The sequence below is a fragment of the Astatotilapia calliptera genome, chromosome 5 (assembly GCF_900246225.1).
Source record: "Astatotilapia calliptera chromosome 5, fAstCal1.2, whole genome shotgun sequence".
Classification (NCBI taxonomy): Eukaryota; Metazoa; Chordata; class Actinopteri; order Cichliformes; family Cichlidae; genus Astatotilapia; species Astatotilapia calliptera.
Genome location: NC_039306.1, coordinates 19,368,256 through 19,386,500, shown reverse-complemented (window position 1 = coordinate 19,386,500; position 18,245 = coordinate 19,368,256). Strand labels below are relative to the sequence as shown.

The 18,245-nt window shown below is 39.5% G+C and overlaps 2 protein-coding genes across 11 annotated transcripts in view; one reads left to right on the top strand and one right to left on the bottom strand.

The window, feature by feature from the left end:
* Window positions 1-317: 317 nt before the first annotated feature.
* LOC113022431 (parapinopsin-like) lies at window positions 318-4,349 on the top strand. The gene is made up of 4 exons (XM_026167833.1): window positions 318-695; window positions 807-1,135; window positions 3,258-3,500; window positions 4,191-4,349. Exons 1-4 carry the CDS (start codon window positions 365-367, stop codon window positions 4,299-4,301), a joined length of 1,014 nt encoding a protein of 337 aa, XP_026023618.1. The 5' UTR covers window positions 318-364; the 3' UTR covers window positions 4,302-4,349.
* Window positions 4,350-4,469: 120 nt separating this feature from the next.
* The window catches only part of cacna1da (calcium channel, voltage-dependent, L type, alpha 1D subunit, a), a 61,646-nt gene continuing 47,870 nt past the window's right edge, over window positions 4,470-18,245 (bottom strand). For 9 of the 10 annotated variants that reach the window (XM_026167822.1, XM_026167823.1, XM_026167826.1 and 6 more), the window contains 17 exons: window positions 17,296-17,424; window positions 17,133-17,198; window positions 16,947-17,038; window positions 16,696-16,855; window positions 16,149-16,276; window positions 15,964-16,060; window positions 15,717-15,819; window positions 15,441-15,542; window positions 13,776-13,909; window positions 12,239-12,355; window positions 11,435-11,826; window positions 10,364-10,390; window positions 9,582-9,710; window positions 9,328-9,467; window positions 8,403-8,509; window positions 7,839-8,156; window positions 4,470-7,672 (listed from right to left, as the gene is read on the bottom strand). In XM_026167822.1, the coding sequence (XP_026023607.1) occupies window positions 7,367-7,672; window positions 7,839-8,156; window positions 8,403-8,509; window positions 9,328-9,467; window positions 9,582-9,710; window positions 10,364-10,390; window positions 11,435-11,826; window positions 12,239-12,355; window positions 13,776-13,909; window positions 15,441-15,542; window positions 15,717-15,819; window positions 15,964-16,060; window positions 16,149-16,276; window positions 16,696-16,855; window positions 16,947-17,038; window positions 17,133-17,198; window positions 17,296-17,424 (2,547 nt within the window). In that variant the 3' untranslated portion in view covers window positions 4,470-7,366. The remainder of the gene's footprint in view (window positions 7,673-7,838; window positions 8,157-8,402; window positions 8,510-9,327; window positions 9,468-9,581; window positions 9,711-10,363; window positions 10,391-11,434; window positions 11,827-12,238; window positions 12,356-13,775; window positions 13,910-15,440; window positions 15,543-15,716; window positions 15,820-15,963; window positions 16,061-16,148; window positions 16,277-16,695; window positions 16,856-16,946; window positions 17,039-17,132; window positions 17,199-17,295; window positions 17,425-18,245) is intronic. The other variant, XM_026167824.1, reaches the window with a different exon arrangement.

The window sequence follows — 18,245 nt, the reverse complement described above, 5'->3', positions numbered from 1 at the left end:
CAACTAAATCAGCAGTCTGATTTAGTTGTCCTCTGTGAGGGGGAGCAGTCACAAATAATCTTATATTATTGTATTTTTATTTTTGTTGTATTGTCTTGCTTTTCTTCTGTACTTGCTCAGTGGGTTGAGCGCAGCAACAAGCACTGCCTGTTTAAATCCTTTTACAATTAAGAAAAGGGTGGGGGATCAAGGACCATCATTTTGGAGGAATTACTCTTTGGTAAGTCCAGATCTGGAGGATTTATTCTTAGACTCGAGTCGTCTAATCTCCACTGTCACACTCGAGTAGTGAGATATTGAACTCTGAGCACCTCCAGGGAAGAAAAGACGACCATACCACTTTTTTTCCTATAGTTTTGCATCCATGCAGCACTCTGGATCTTTGCAAAATGCTTCTTTTTACCTGGGTCCGCAGGGGGAACCCTCTCTTCCACGGGCTGGCTACATCATTCTGTCCATCATTATGGCCATTTTTACTGGTCCGGCCATCACCCTCAACGCTACAGTGATTATTGTATCCCTCCTGTACAAGCAGCTGAGGCAGCCGCTCAACTATGCTCTAATGAACATGGCTGTGGCTGATCTGGGCACAGCCATGACCGGAGGAGTGCTTTCTGTGGTCAACAACGCCCAAGGGTACTTTTCCCTGGGCAGAACAGGCTGTGTGATGGAAGGTTTTGCTGTGTCCTTGTTTGGTAAGTTCAAAGAATACCACATGGAGTACAGTGTCATTAAAAGTACTTTCACCTCCACTAGCGTCCGTGAAAATTCAAATTTTATTTTATTTACTTATTTATTTATTTTAGGTATCACATCTCTGTGCACCGTTGCTCTGATCGCAGTGGAGAGGATGTTTGTGGTGTGTAAGCCACTGGGACAAATTACCTTCCAAAAGAAGCATGCAGTTGGAGGTGTTATATTATCTTGGCTGTGGTCCCTGACATGGAACCTGCCTCCATTGTTTGGATGGGGAAGGTATGAGTTGGAGGGTGTTGGGACATCCTGTGCGCCAGACTGGCACAACAGAGACCCTCAAAATGTCTCCTACATCGTGGTTTACTTTGCGGTGTGCTTTGCTGTTCCTTTTGCCATCATCCTGGTATCCTACACCAAGCTAATGTGGACGTTACACCGGGTGAGCTATTATAGCGTTGAAACAATAACACACATACTTTTAAGTTATGGTGTTAAAGTCATCTGCGGGATTTGTAGCGCAATGGAAGTATGTGTTTGAATTTACATTATAACTCTGATCACTAGTAAAATCTCTTATTTTTAAATTTATCATATTTAACTGACAGCTTTAGGCTACACATACTACTCACAATAAAGACAATATACTATAAGAAGCAGAGGTGTGGACTCGAGTCACATGACTTGGACTCGAGTCAGACTCGAGTCATTAATTTTATGACTTTAGACTTGACTTGAAAAAATGTTCTAAGACTTGTGACTTGACTTGGACTTTTACACCAATGACTTGGGACTTGAATTGGACTTGAACCGGTTTACTTGAAAAGACTTGATATTTTACCCCAAATACAAAATTTAACATGCATATTATATAGAGATTGAAAATGTGACGTCATTCACGGGTAGAACCGCAAAGGATTCTGGGAACTCGTGGCAAGCGGTACTAGCGCACGCAGGCTTTCAATTAAAATCAGTTATACAGCGATAAAAAGAAACAAAAATGTCAAGAAGCTGTTGTATTATTAACTGCAATAGCCGGTCGCATGACAGCCACGGGAAGCCGACGGGTAAAGAGATCGGTTGTTATCGGATTATGTCATTGAGGAGAAATTGTTCGAGCCATGTTTCCGCAGTAACAAAGACGCGACGGATGGCCTGGATTGCAGCCATTCAAAGATCAAATATAACGTCCCAGAACACTCCAGCTCACAGGTTAGTCTGCTCCAAGCATTTACACAAAGGTCAGTCTGCTGTTGTAGTTAATGCGTCATTTTTCTTAACATAATTGGTGATATAGGGTACAAGCAAGTCTGGCGCTGAACAGAAATTGTCGCGCTATGCTCCTTTATTTATTGTGCATAAATAGTGAATTGTCCTGACACAATATTGCGTTTCGCTTCTGTTATTATGGTACATTGACAAAAACACATACTTTTATTCACAGGATAAAACAGGTTTTTTGTATCACTAATTGCCCAGTACGATTACAGCATACAGTATTATTGTCACTGCTACATTTCTGTGATGCTACCAGAAATTATTTCCACTACTAATTAATTACCGTTGAGCTCAAAGGTCCTATTAATAAACGGTTAACGAATGTGTATTTATGATGACGATTTGTGAGACTGGTAAACTTATGATATGTACGATGGTCTTTCGTTCTACACGGTGCATTTCAAGGTCCTGCACCCATCCGCAGCGACCTGAAGTTACTAAACTTCATGAGTGTATGCACTCACTCCAAGAAGCGTATAATTATAAATATGCATATAAATATGCTACCATGAGATAGCTGACTTCATCTAACTAGCAAATGTTTTCCAGGCTACGTTGGTGATGCAGTTTTTTTTTTAATGATATATTTTTAAAAAATATCATTTATTTATGTATGATATTTTTGTCATGCGATTTTAAAGCCGGTCCTACAACCGCATCCAAGAATAACATGCAGCTTATCTCAGAACTGTCGGTGAAAATTATTCTTGGAGCTAGGTTTAATTGAGCTGCATTTTAAAGAGGTGCAATTTCACAATTTGTGTATATTTTCTAAGTTCACTATTTTGTCATGTGTTGAGAAAAACACAGATTTAAAAATTACATGGTCTAATATTTACATTTAGCATAAAACTGCAACATGCTTTTTTTCGTTTTTTTTAACGATTCGAAAGGACTTGAAATTCAAAATTTCAGACTTGTGACTTGACTCGGACTTTTACACCAGTGACTTGAGACTCGACTCTGACTTGCCTGACATTACTTGAGACTTGACTTGAGACTTGAGGATAAAGACATGAGACTTACTTGAGACTTGCAAAACAATGACTTGGTCCCACCTCTGATAAGAAGTGTGTAAACTTTATGATACTGTGTTTTATTTTTCTGTTTTTTAAAGGTTAAATCAGTTCTTACCAGCTTTTTTAAAATTCTAATCCTGTTCAGTAAAGTGTTTAGTGTCTAGCTGGGGCTTCTTGTCACTTTCAGTTCAGTCTTGAATCTTACTGCAGAGATGTTTCCTCTCTAAATGTCTTTAGTGACCCTATCAGTAACACACCATTTTACAGGTATCAAAGATGGCTTGTGTGGAAGGTGGCGCAGTGGCTAAAGGGGAGATGAAGGTGGCGTCCATGGTGATCCTGATGGTCCTGACATTTCTGATCAGCTGGATGCCGTATGCCACCCTGGCCATGCTTGTGGTGTACAACCCAGATGTGAAGATTCATCCTCTGGTGGGCACAGTGCCTGTTTATCTGGCCAAGAGCAGCACTGTGTACAATCCCATCATCTATATCTACCTCAATAAGCAGGTAATAATTGTATTCAGCCAGATATGGTAAACACATTGAGGGGAACTAGTGAATCAACTCTTTTTTCCGTCACATGAGCACCACCCAGTGGGGATAAAATGTATTACACAGCTATTCAGGAAATACAGGAATAAATACAACACTGTTTCTGTTGGTATTATATAACTTACAGATTTGATATATTTTACGTTGAATATTCCAGTTTTAATGAGAAAATTTTAAATTTGTCTACAGTAAATAAACCATTTCACCCCAGTTTAAAACGAGCAAAGGGTTTAGAGTCTATTTTTGTTTATTTTTAATTTTACAGTTACCTTCACATATGATCAATTCTCCCATAAAGCCAGTAAAACATATTTTCAATAGACACAATAGACACACAGGAGGGGTTGTAGTTACAGACATGTATGTTTTTTCTTAAATGCATATTTCTGTGCTTACAAAAGCCTTATTATATGTTTATACTCTCTTTTTAAAGCATATGTGTAGGGTTGGCAATGAGTTACATTTTAAAAGTTATTTTTATTTTGTCACACTTTAATATCACTGTTAGTGTTTGTTTTGTTGTATATGATATAACCTACAATCTAAAAGCCTATCTAATGTACATAGTTTCTACTGTATATGCTGATAAATCAGAAATGTTATTATTGACTTACAATAATAGACTGTGATATATGTTTCCTTTAGTTCCGTAAATACGCTGTACCCTTCCTGATGTGCGGGAAAGAGCCATGGGAGGACGATGAGGCATCGGAGGCGACAACAACTGTGGAGATAAACAAAGTGTCTCCTTCCTGAAATGTGCAAATGCAACATGCTTGTAAAAATTCATTTTGCAGACGTCTTCTGTCACATTACACAAACGTCAGTGAAGTTATGCGTTTGAATTATTTGTTTTTATTTGCGAGGCGACACTCACAGCAACTGTCTGTCTGCTAAAAAGTGTAGAATGCAAAGAGATTAGAACAGCATTTCAGCATAAGTTTATTCAATGATGATCAATAGAAAATAAAATATCAGTATCGATTCAAAGAAAATCAAGGCCAAAATAAAATAAAATAAAAAATACAAAAAATGTATTGATACAAAACCTAGAGGGTTATAGTAAAGCATTTGCTACTAAGAGAAAAGATGTTTACTCAATAAAAACATTAAGGAGCAGATATCAAGACTTTCAAGTAGAGAACATTACCATGGGTCTTTCCATATTGTACATATATTACATTATCTTCTATTTTAATACAGCTTTCTGAACATTAATAGTAGTAATAGTAATTATAATCATAACAAGATGAAGAAAACTAATAGAAACGTTCAAATCAACATGTGTTTCTCTGTAAACTGGTACTTGATCATTTTATTTTATTTTTTCTCCTACCTGCAAAACAGAGGAACAGTGCACCTTGAAAAATGTTTTTAATACTCTTTCATTCCCAGCATTATGAGGTGAGGTGTAAATGACAAATATAGATTCCACTAAACCATACACACAGTCACAAAAAGTACAAAATTGTCTCACCTTAATACACAAATCTGTTTAGAAAAGGGAGAAACAAAAAGCACTATACAGTTACTTGTGCAAAGACAAACAGCTATGTGCTAATATTTAAATACCATTGGTAGACTGAACCAAATCATTATATTCTTTTTTTCTTTTTTCAGGAATCCCTGACATGAGGTAAAAGTAAGTTCTTTTAATCTTTAGTTTAACACAACTTTTAAAAGTGTTTACAAAATAATGCATATCTTCAGTTCATCAGTACTGTAATTGCTACGAATAGTACAATGTGCCTTTTATGTGCATTGGTCCTTTTTATGACAGTTATCAACAAAAGGACTACAACACTTTTTTTTTTTTTTACTCACAAACAATTCAAAGAGCCCTTTCAATGTGCACACAAAATGGAAAACCTACATTTTCATGACAGTATTCGGTTGAATTAGAGTACAGTATGCACTCGCCTACAACAGCAGGTCACATTAACCCTTAAACGCTCTATGGTAACGCCTGAAACAGCCCACCTCAATTTATTTAGTCCAGTATCTTTATGCAAGAGAAAAACGGATGATGAATGGTTAAAAGATATTTTGTTGCCTTGTGTTTTTAAACTTGTGGGCTCCAGCTACTCCTTTATTTAAACGTACCCAGTGTGGGGTTTGCCATTCATTTTCATACAGTCACACTAAAATCCACGTTCAGCCCTAGTTAATCTCAACGAATCCACTGTGGGATACTGGGACAAACAGATAAGCTGTGACAATGATATGTCTTCACCAATGCCTAACGAGGTATACTATACGCAGGAAGCAGGGAGGCTGAGAAAGAAAGGTTGGGGGTGTGGGGGTTAGTATTGCTTTGCCTCTCTGCAGCATCCTGACACCAGGACACCCTCAGTACTTTCACCTAGAACACATGTTGGGGCTGTTTCCGGCCCTTGGATGTGTGCATGTGTCTTCTGCCACCTAAGCCCTCTCCACATACAGCATGAAGGCTAAGATGTGATAGCTAAGATTCGGTACAAAGGTCTAACGAAACCCTGCCATGACCAACAAAGAGTGAAATTCCCAGCATGAGCTTTGAAAGTGTTAATTTATCCCTGTTATTACCATCTATCAGTTTTCGTTCTTTCAGCAGCAAAAAGGCATTTCAGTAGGGGCTGACAAAAACCTAGGTTTGACTCCGAAGCCAACTGAAAAAAGCAGCATTGTTAATGCACTACGCATTTTAAAATACTGTGCACAAAATATGCAAACAAATGTGTTCGTCACATCTGTGAGAAATTTCAGCACTGGATCCTTGAGGCTTGCCTTCTAAAAATGCTCCATTGTCGGTTTGATGAAGTAACAAGTGTACTCCTATGCTAAGGAAACAAAGCATATCTTGTGCGGTAGTGTCGCCACATAAGCAGAACCTCTAAAGAATGCTGTCGTCATAGGCAAAATAAAAGGTGCATATTGGCAAAAAAAAAAAAGCAAATAAATATCCGAACAGTTTACCTAATAAAATAATGCAAGTCTGCTTTTATAGTATAACATGAGTCACAAGGGTCCATATTGCTGATCTTTTAAATGATACATAATTACAAAATATAGAATATCTCTTTACAAAGTTTCTTTTGTTATATAATACAATTTACAGCATATCAACTATGAAATATTAATCAGGCTATTCTAAAGTGTTAAAATAACCTGCCTGCTAGTGCATTTATCACAAATGCTTTAGTTGCTTGAAAAGTACATATCTCAAGTTGAATGATGCTATAAGTAGGACTGTTAGTTCCTGCATAATCTGGTGCAACTCAGCTCTCTATCTCACTATTTCACTCAGCTCTAGCGATCTTTAAACGATCTGCGCTAACGACGAAGGGGTCGAGTTATTCTAAAAACTATGTGAGGAGATATGCCTTTCTATGCTTGCATTGAAAACTTGCATGATATGCCAAACCTTAAAAAAGTGACTGAGGTAATGACATCGAACATCTGATTGTCATCACCCTTAGAGACCCACCCTCTAGAGCATCTCACACCTTTGCCAGTTGGTCCATCTCTTTCACTGGCATCAGCGTTATTGTCTTTGACTGGCTGCAGGCAGAACCTGTATATTACCATCAGGTCAAAGCCTTTGGAAGGAAGATCCAGTCTGTCCCTCTGTGCTCAACAGGAATGGTAACTGGCTCTGTGCTGTGACCTCCATGGCTGGCAGGTGGAGAACAATTAAACGAACAGGACTTGTGTGTCTCTCATCCCTATGCCTTTTCTCTTCACTTTAAAGGCACTTCTTTGGGTCAGAGCCAACAGATGCATTTCTTTTAAATTTTCGCAAATCTATAAGGGTCCTAATGTGCAGAATCCTCCAGCCTCTGCTATAAAGTTGTGATGCAGATCATCTCGTCTGCCAGGTCCTCCTCGTAAGGACCTCTGGGTTCTGTCTCTGGCTCTTCATCACTGTAGCTGGCTGCGGTGTCCGGCAGTTCATAATCCCTTGGAGTCAGAAGGGGAAACACATTTACCCCATTGATACCCGGGGACATTCCTCCATTCAGCAGGTGGCTGGCTGCACTCTCCATCTCATCTATCGTCATCTCACATGCATCTGCTATCTCGTGCTTTGTGGCAGCGACAAACTTGGGATCCTTGGCATATCTCCCAAGTCCTTCTGATATCAAAACCTGTTCGGAGGAATTTGAAGAAAAATATCTCAGTGTGGATTTTTTTAGGACTGTGTTTTGTGTTTTGTTCAGATGACACAATAAATCTGAAAATGTGCTTGTGAGATCAAAGCCCAGGTCATGCAAAATTTCCAGTAACTATTCCACCAAACAGCCTTAAACTCACCGCTTCCACAAGGCTTGTTGCACTGCCTCTTTTCTGGTGGTACTGGTTATGGTACTCCGGAGGAACCTGCAGGTGCACAGGTGAGTACGTTCTCTGGGAGAACTCGGGATCGTCTGTGTACCAGGAGCTCTTGCGCACAGACACTTGGCTACCAACAACACTCTCCCTGTGTGGGTGTTCCACACGTATGAGAGGGGTGTAGTATGGTGACTGGTCTTTACTGGCCGGTGTGGCAGGGGGTGTGGCCCAAGAACGGGTGGAGCGGGTTGGGGAGAGGCGATGGGCTCTGCTAGAGTCCAGCCCTGCTACAGCCATAACCTGATGGGTGAAGAAGGAGGATTTTGACGGTGGAACACAAAAGTGACTTGAAGTATAGTTAAACTGTGCCACCCACTTGGGAAGCAGTTCTGTTTGCTGCTATTTCATAGCTGTGTAGTATCTCGATTCAACAGTTTTCTGTGATATTTAGCAATTCATTTAAGAAAGCTGATGCAATCTGCAACTTACTAACAAATGTCACTCCACCCAAGGCCAAAAATGTAACTTAAAGAATGTCTGTGTTACCTGGTGCTGCATAAGGTGCAGTGGTAGAGCAGTACGCTGATGTGGAAGCTCATCATGGCTACTTTGTCTGCGCAGACACTCAAAGTTGAAGGATGGCCTTCTATTACCTGAATTAATCCAGAGTAGAGCAGTGAGCATTAACTTAGAAACAATGAGAGAAATTCAAACATACGAGTAATACAATACAATAAAACGAACAAAAAGCAAAGTTTGTGTACATGTACAACCTTTAAAAGAAAACTACAGCTTTGTGAGGTTTGTCCACAAGCACACAAAAAACCCCACACAGCTATTTTATGTTGCTCATCTATTAAAATCACCTTAACTGGATAGAGGATTAACATTTGCCACTTTAATAATTTCAGATATTAAGAAAATCTATGCTCTGATCAATGTACTAATGTACAATGTAATAACAAGCTATGAAGAAATGAAAAGCAAAGAGGGGTGTGCCTCACGTAAAAGCTTTCTACAATATTTAACATTGACACATGGCACCAGGTCAAGGAGGACGACAATCACAGGCTGTTTTTATAGGATGAACAATTTTAATATTTTAGCCACCTTACTTTTTTGGAACCAGAGCCCACATGAAAGGGAAGGATCTGACCAAAAACCAAGGACACTATTACTGTAGCGACAATCACACAATAAGAATACCCTAAAGCATACCCTTCTTTCCTGTCTGCTTACTCTATATCAAACCATAACTGACTAAATGAACATCAGGCCGTGTTAAATAAAGTCATTACTGAGAGTGTAGACTGATTGAGAAAGATTTTTTTGAGCATAATGCTTATTTTTCTAATTGACTCCTTTTTGCCCCCTACTGGCCATTAGAAAGAATGCATTCAAATATCAGCCTCCACTTTCAGAGAAGAAAGCCATATCTATCTTTTATATATAAATGATAGTCATAATATACCTTGAGGTGTTGCAGGAAGCAATCTTCTCTTTGGTGACCTCCGTGAGTCGCGGTAGAGAGGCTGCTCATCATCATCGTAGTAACTGTCAGGATGATGGTAGCCTTTGGGAGTCTCATACTCCGTGTCGCTGTTCTGATACCTGGTGAACATTACATTATGGGATCCATTATCCAAAACACCTTTGGAATAAATTTCTAGCCAAGTCAGAATGAAATTGCAACTGCAAACTGCAAAACTGTGAAAAGACTGTTACCTGTCCCCTGACAGCATACTGTCATCTTCATAAAACTCCTCCCCGCTGTAATACTCCCCGGAGAAATGGTCTTCATCAAACTCCTCCTCCCTTCGGATGGTGGGATGGCGACCATCCCCTCTGTGGGACCTGTGAAAGAGCCAGGGCAGAGGGGTTAGAGCGTGCACACTGTTACTGTCGTTATGGGGGTTACTGCTATACTGCCATGCACTGCCATGCAGACACAAGCCTACAGGGGGCAGCAATTCAAGAGACCACCCTTTTACAACCAAACCAAGACAAACAGAAGTCGTGGGTTATCTCTGCCATGTAAACACCCCATCCACTTTGACATTCACTACTTTAATTAAAACACATCTCTTTCTAGTAAGTCATGACGTTAACTATATGCAGTGTTGCGGGAAATGTGCACTAAACAGAAGAAGTGGACACAAGTAGTGATTTTCACTCACTTCATTTCAAACATTCTCATACACTCCCCTGTCTTCAAGCATCTGGGTAGTCCTTTAAAGCAAGCGCATCACTTTTACACATGCATTAAGCAGGGCTGCTCTCAGCACAATGCTGACCACTCACATTCATTTCTCTATTATTTATCCAACAATGCATAAACACAACTGTGCCATAACAACTAGGAAAGCAAAATGACTGGCCAGCATGTAATGTGAAACACTGACTTAGCAAGGATGCAACAATTTCCAAAACCAAGTCAAAATGAAACAAAAGTCCTTCTTTTGCTGTTGAGACACATTGCTGGAACCAAACCTAGAAAAACAACATACCTAACATAGGTCTCATAGTAGCGCCTTCTGTCCAAGAAAGCACAGGGATGGCCAAGAGAAAGAATTTAGTTAGGAAGGAGAAAGGGAGAAGGAGAGAACACAGGAAACTGGGTGAAGAAAGTGTGACATATATATCATACAGTATATGAAGCATATACAGCATTCTCATATATATGTACAAGGAGAACAGAGAGTGACGGCGATGACTCCACTGTCGGCTGACAATTCCATTATCTATCTTTAAGATAAGAAACAATCTGAGAATCATTTCTTTTTCATAAAGAGGAAGCAATGAAATTGTCCCCCAAACTTCTTGGGCACTAAGGAAAAACAGGCCCAATACTGGAGAATGTAGTTTAAACAGAAGATGGGAAATCAGAAGAAAAATGTGCTACTGGTCACAAATTAAGTGTCAGTACAAGAGTAGGCTTATGATGCATGGTGGAATGAAGTTTCCAGTAGAGGCTAATGTAATGGAAAAGTCTGATAAGAATCTGCCTGTGGAAAAACACAGTAGCAGTATTGTCCACCGATGTCTGACAACAGCAAGCACTCACACAGTGAATAACCACAGTGATGTTTTTAAAAATAAATCCTCTTATGTGTTGTTGTACACCATAAGAAGTCTCTTCGTGACTATCACTGGGCAGAAATGAAGACAAGGACACCTCTTAATATGTGTTAGTGCTATATGTTCTTCCATAATTATCAAATTCATTGTAACATACACTTGTAATTACATTCATACAAACGTGGTATCTGACTTTTCTACAAAGATTTTCTTACAGATGAGTTAGTTCAGACAGTATTGAAATTCCTGCTGCAACAGTCCATGTTGAGCACGTCTTGATGTGACGTAATATTTTACATGTTTAGTCCACATGTAATTGCAACATTTGACGCGTAATGGGAGTAAGTACACACTGCCAAATAAAATGTGCCAGAGACAAAGGATACAACAACAGGGTGTGAATGGAGCTTCAGGTTTATATAAATTTATATAAATCCACTTTCACTCTATATTGTTTGATCTAATTCTGCAACATGACATAATGATCACTGTGTGGATACCTTTGACCCTGGGGTGTCCGTGGCTTGTCGTAATCATAATAGGAGCTGCGTAGACCTGGATAGCCATTGGGAGGTGCGTGTTCGTAGTAGCGATGGTGTCCTCCGTTGGGAAGACTGGACACGTTGGCATTGTTGAGGTTTATGTTGGTAGATTTGGGAGACTTTCCGTAGGAGTTGTGGTGGCGGTGGTGATGATGGTGGTGGTGGTGATGATGGTGGTTGGGATGGGACATTGCATTGGCTCTAGACAGGCGTCCTACTGGCTGCTCCATGTGGGCGTAGTGAGGTGGAGGCTGCACTTGCAGAGGGCGCTGAGTGGCATTGGTTTGATGCCCATTGGATCGCCGATGACCACCATTCATGAGATGGTTACCAAAGAGTCCACCATTACGCTGTGAAGGAACACTCACAGTAAAACCACCAGCATTTCTCCTTCTTACAAGACAAATGCTATTGATGTTAAGTCTGAGGGCTGATATTGTTTAAGAAAAATATATGTGCAAAAGTAAGTTAGGAAGCTGGTACATGGCATGATGTGCGAGCAAAACAAAACACTGTTTAGATTGTTGGAACTGAAATGGAGAAGAAACATAATAAAGCAAAATGAACTCATTAGAAGAAAAAAAAACTTACATATTGCAGATATAAAATCTGAAGCTAATGCTTCTGCTACAGATTTAGCTGCTAAATGCTTCCTACTCCATTTCCATCTACAGCTAGCTTTTTCACACGTACCTTTCCATGAACAAGAATTAATATTTACAAGCACAAACATTTCCCTTTGTGTAAATTTGAATCAGTTACCCTATAAATTTCCTCGTCTTCCTCTGGAATAAAGTCTATTAGTTCGTCATCCTGCAGATCACATGATATCGCCCGGCGAATTTCAGGCCCAATATCATGCAGCGTACGAAGGCCAGCCTGGAACCATGACAACAACAAGGCTAAGAGCTATGGTTGTGACCTTCATCTTAAAACTCACAGTGCGAACTCTGACATCATACAGGCACAACCACCACACATACTGAACATACACGCACCTGTGCTGTACAACACCTGACACTTACAGTACTTTCAGACTGTGAGAGATGAGAACACAGAGACAGGCAGATGTGCTCTCCTGAATGTAGCCTTCGGTAGATTCCAGATATGCTTCTGTCACATACTGGGAATACTTTGAGTACTGCAGGAAGTAATTTAATATGAATAAAAAAATGTGATTCATGGCTATTTCTTGAGTTAATTATAGAAAAATGTATGTTCAATCACCCATATGTTGTGTTTAGTATTCGATTTTCACTGCAATGATTGCAATTTGTCAAATAAAACTTGACAGAAAGAGAAATCAACAACTCAAAGAATTTGATTGCTGCAGTTGCCTTCCTATCACCAAGAACGGGAGATTATGTTGACTGTGTGGTGCCTAAAATGACTGGATTCCAATTTCTTAAACATCTTATTAATTTGGAAAAAGAGAGCAATTTACATTTCAGGTGAAAGCATTGCATGTAATTATATAATTGATTCGTTTTACTTTTTTATTTATCTTCATTTTTATTCTGCTATTAACTTACCTTCCCATTTTTATGTTTTTTCTTTAAATTAAATCATTTTTGTATGTACTCATTACTGCACTACTTTACTTTACTTTTACACTTCCAAATTACTTAACATTACTCCAAAAAAGTATTTATTCGTATATTTCGCTTTTACTTTTGCTGATGTTGTTTTGTAGCCCTTTCAGTCCCTTTTTTTTCCCTCTGAAATATTTTCCACTAGTTGGATGAAAAAAATAAAATGTAAATAATGTAAAAATATAATTTTCTTCTCACTCTTTTCTTTGTAGATCTATATAATAGCAGAATACATAGAAAAAGTTAAATATAAAGAAACTAGTTGGTCATGTTTTTGTCTGACAGTGATATATGGGACTATACTGACGCCATATATCATACGATATAAGGTAACAGAAACTGCAACAAGCTTTGCATGTGAAATTCATGAGTCGTGGACTGTGATGCACAGAAAATACATGCAATGGTGGCTGAAGACAGTGATGTGCACTTAACATCAACATCTAGCTATTTTTTTGAGACACAGAAGACACAAGTACTAAATTCACACAAGAGAAACATAAATCACAGAATCATACTGTACACCAAGATCATGAACGTCCTGCTGGATCACAAACCATAACATCAGCACTCTTGATGAGTTTTGAATGAAATGCACAGAGATGTATATCAGATTTAACAAAGTTCATTCATTCATCCATTTTAACAAAGGTCTCAACAGCCCGTCTCACGTTGTCAGAAACACACTTGAGTGTCGTAAGACTCACCTGTAAAGCAATGGCTGTGTTGTTCTGGGAAGGGTGTGCACCCACCAGGCCTTCCTCTTTACGTTTCTTGAATTTCCTAAAGTAGTCCTGTATCAGGAAGGTGGCATAGAACTTCCCCACGGTTACCTCATCATCTGAGTGAACAGACCACACAAATGCTTCCTATGTCAGCAACACACAGTACCCTGGGAGAGAGAGGGAAAGACTCTTCTCTTCCCTCGTCTATGGGTGGTGGGGGTTCACCACCTTAGAACTTAAGAATAGCGAGGCACTTTTTAACCTCCACCAACCAAATGATTTCTAACCAAATGTTATAAATCCATTTTGATGGTGTGTATACTTTACCTCATTATGTACCAAATAGGATCATTTGCTGTGTATCAGAAAGGACAGAGAATGAACATATCCCAACATGTCTTCATGTGTGTATTTCTGTGAGATTACATGTATGTAAGTATGTCTGACTTGTGGATGATTTAATTGGAGGAATTTGTGTTCAAACACCTGCAACATTAAAAGGACTGATAAAACTTTAAATGATTACTATTGCTCTGCAGAAAGTCTTTTCTTCTTCAAGAGAAGATCAACAAGAGCATTTGAGCTCATTGGAAATTAATGAACAATTTTAATTCTGTTCAGTTAATCATGACAGGAAAACAGAAAGGCTTTTCAATTTTTAAATGTGTATCAAAAACAATTTTTCCATTTAGGCCACTTGATTAATTTGTTCAAATTTTTCTTAAATTTTCTTTTCTAAATCTTTCTTGGATGTCAAAGGATGCTATTGAATGTTTTTTAACTGCTTTAGCACATGCAAGCAAGCAAAACTACAGTATGCATCATACATGTCGGTGTGTAATTTCATATGCTTGTGCTCATGTATGCCCCTACATAATATTATGTATGCTTTTTTTTCTAAATACTGTACTCAAAGCTTGTGTTCTTGCATGTATATTCTGCCATTTTTTGAATTTAAAAAGCATGTACGAGTGTGTGAGAATCATTCTGAAGCAGGGGTCTGAATCACTTTGAACAAGCACGCTGGGGACAGAGATCAGAGAGAGAGGCAACACTAGTTCCATGCCACCACCCTAAAACAGAACTGCTTCAGAATATTCTGAAGTGTTTTCAAAGTTTTGGACACAGAGATACAAAAGTATGAGAAGAAAAAAAGCTCAGGCAGTAAAAAAAAAAAAAGACAGAAGAGAGAGAGTAGAGACAAGAAACAGATAAAGAAGGAAGGACAGAGATGTTGGAGAGAAAGACGAAGCATGCTCTTGCACAGTGGTCTATAAGGCCATGCAAGCCCAAAGCCCAGCAGATAGTCAGTGGCCTCCATCAGCATCCAGGGCAGGCGGGAGGGAGCAGTGTGTACTGAATACACACAGACTAAAAAAGACATACTGCTGAGGGGACAACAGGGAGAAGATGAACAAAGCAGAAACAGCACAATATAGCCTTATTTATATGTGACACTGTCTCAGTGTGAGCGTGAGTGTTAGGTTTATTTAAGGACTTGGTTACAAAATACCTGTTTGGAGTAATTATATGTGAACAGCATGGAAGCATATGGTTTGTGTGTGTGTGTTTTCTGCAGGCTGCTTTAGGCTGATTTGTGTGTCAAACAGAGGACATGAAGGTGTCTGTGATGTTAATTCCACTAACCACCAGCAGGAGGCACCACTTGATCCAGCAGCTTCATGCTGGTTCTCTTCCAAATTTTCTTGATGACAGCTCGCAGCTCTTCATTGGCCTGCTCTAGATTACCTGCACCACAGGGAAACAAGCATCCCTGAGAACCCAGCCCTCCACTTTACAGCCATTTAAACTGAAGTTGAGAACAATTAATGCAGTGTGTGCGTGAGCTGAATTTTGGGGGAATATTTTTCTTTGTTCTCTTAGCAGCAATTTAATGAAATGTCATTCATGTTTGATTTATACCTTCTGTTTTTATCTTTAGGGCTGTCCGCACCAGTGCAAACAAAGTGGCATTAAACATAACAGTACCATCACTGTTCAGAGGCATGTTCATGGCTACCAGCCTCTGAAAGAAGAGAACAAGCCTTTAATATTGTTGTAAAATAATCATCATTTCTACCTGAAATTATTAATCAAAATGACAGGAGAGAAGAGAAGAGAAGAGGAGAGAAGAGGAGAGGAGAGGAGAAGAGAGGAGAGGAGAGGAGACCTTGCAAGCCACTCTGTGAGGACACAGCTTGCCAAAACCCAGTGGAGGCTGGATGCGACGAAGAAGGGTTACAACATCCAGATGTTTAATTCTGCCTCTATATGAGAAAAATACATAGAAAGTAATGGACATAGTTAAAAAATGAACATGAACATGAATATTCAGATGAGGAATAAAGCACATACTTTGCCTCAGGGTCATACTCTGACCAAATTCTTTTGAATTCATCAAGGTGGTGAGGACCAAGAATGGACCAATCACGTGTCAGATAGTCAAAGTTGTCCATAATGACGGCCACAAACAAATTAATAATCTACGAAAATAAAAGAAAAAGGTCTTAATATATTTACAAAGTATTTTTTTCAAAATAACAGACATACAGTATACATAGGGTTCTAGGAACACATTGTATTTTATAGAAAGGACATTTTTATTTTGACACTATTGTGCTATGATGCACATAACTTGGACCTGTTGTTTTATGTTATGATGATTTTAAAGATTATTCATTTTTGCCCCATTTCATATTAGCTCTAGGTGTAAGAATGATCAAATGTTATATGTATAGTAATATGTTACACATATTAAACCTGCGATGTGAAAACTGATATCTTTAAGAAACAGAACTCCCACTACTGATGCTGCAAATGATAAGGTAGTGCAATACACACCACGCAAGTATAACTGATAAGAAATGAATCCTTAGATAAACACAGTTTCATTTTTGTGTACCAAGAAAGCACAGAGCATGTAGAAAGTGATGAAGTAAACTATTGCAAATCCACTGCCACACGTCATCTCCTCCCCGGGGTTGTAGTCAGACTCTGGGTCGCACAGTTTCCCTGGCATACAGGCCAACATGATCTCTTGCCACGCTTCACCTGTGGCACACCTGGAGAAAACGCAGGCATGGCGCACACAAATTAATCACCTAGAAAACAAATTTGATTTTCCTGATGGCCTGACATCAGTTATCCACAGACCTGAAGAGAAGCAGCACGGCCTGTGGGAAGGTCTGGAAGTTGTTGTTTCTGTTAATGTGAGTGCCATCAACCATTGCAATCTTTCCAAACACCTGTTAGAGAAACATTGCCAAATGAATACAACTGCACTCTTACTGTTGTGGTTAAAAATTTGTGGAAAAAGTATTTTCTGTCCAGTTTACCAACCTGCATGCCAATGACAGCGTAGATGAAGAACAGCATGGCTATCAGAAGAGCAACATATGGCAGAGCCTTAAGGCAAAAAACAGGGGAAAAGTAGAAAAAGATTCATATGAGCAACTTCCATTTTTCCCTTAGACATTGATTAAACATTTGTGCTGCATCTCACCTGAAAGGATTTAATAAAAGTCCAAAGCAGGGTGCGAATACCCTCTCCTCTGCTGAGAAGTTTGACCAGCCGCATGACTCGAAACAGACGAAAAAAAGTGATGGAGATTCGAGCGCTGTCCTCTGTGTTCTGTGGAGGAAACGTTCAGTGTTATGCAGCAGAAGAGCAACAGAGCACGTTTATAGTGAACACAGAGCACCCGGCTGTGCTTTATGGGATGATGAAGTCTTATCCAAGACGTCTGTACCAGCTACATATGAGCTGAGAAAGCAGCACTGCATCTTTTCATAGTGAAAAACTGAAACTGGATCTTTAAATCAAAGCAGAGTTTTGCTTTTATTTGAGCAGAGATTTTCTGGTTTGACCGCTATGCCTTTCAGATATGATTGCAGCTCTCAAAAACAAATGTAAAGACTTCAAAAAACACAATCTAGAGAAGTCTGTTAGGCAGTCTGCGGCAGCTGATATGTGTCTGTTTCTGCCTGTGTATAAAGCACTGTCAGGTTCCCTGTCACTGTAAAGACCTACAGGGAAGGAAGCAAGGAGGCAAGCATGCTGGAGAAAACCTTGCCATACTTGACAGGACACATCTGCACAAGCATGGCACCCTCAGTCCAGAGTCACTGCATGCGGAGTCACAGTGGGACCAACCCGAACGGGTCGGCCAGGAGGTTCACAGGTCAGAGCTGGGTGACCTGATCCCAGGGGTCATCCATGGGTCACTACCCCACCCAAGAATGGTGGCAGAGACCATGTAGCAGTGTCAACAATACAAACGTGAAGAGCGGCTTAAAAACCGCTCCCACCTAACAGGATACAAACGTCACGTTTGAGAGACACACTCTCCTTCGAAATAACTCCAAACAAAAGGAAAAATTAAAAGCAAATGTTTTGAGGATTTATGCGAAGGAGCTAACAAAAGCAAAATGAGGAAAAGAAGAAAAGAAATA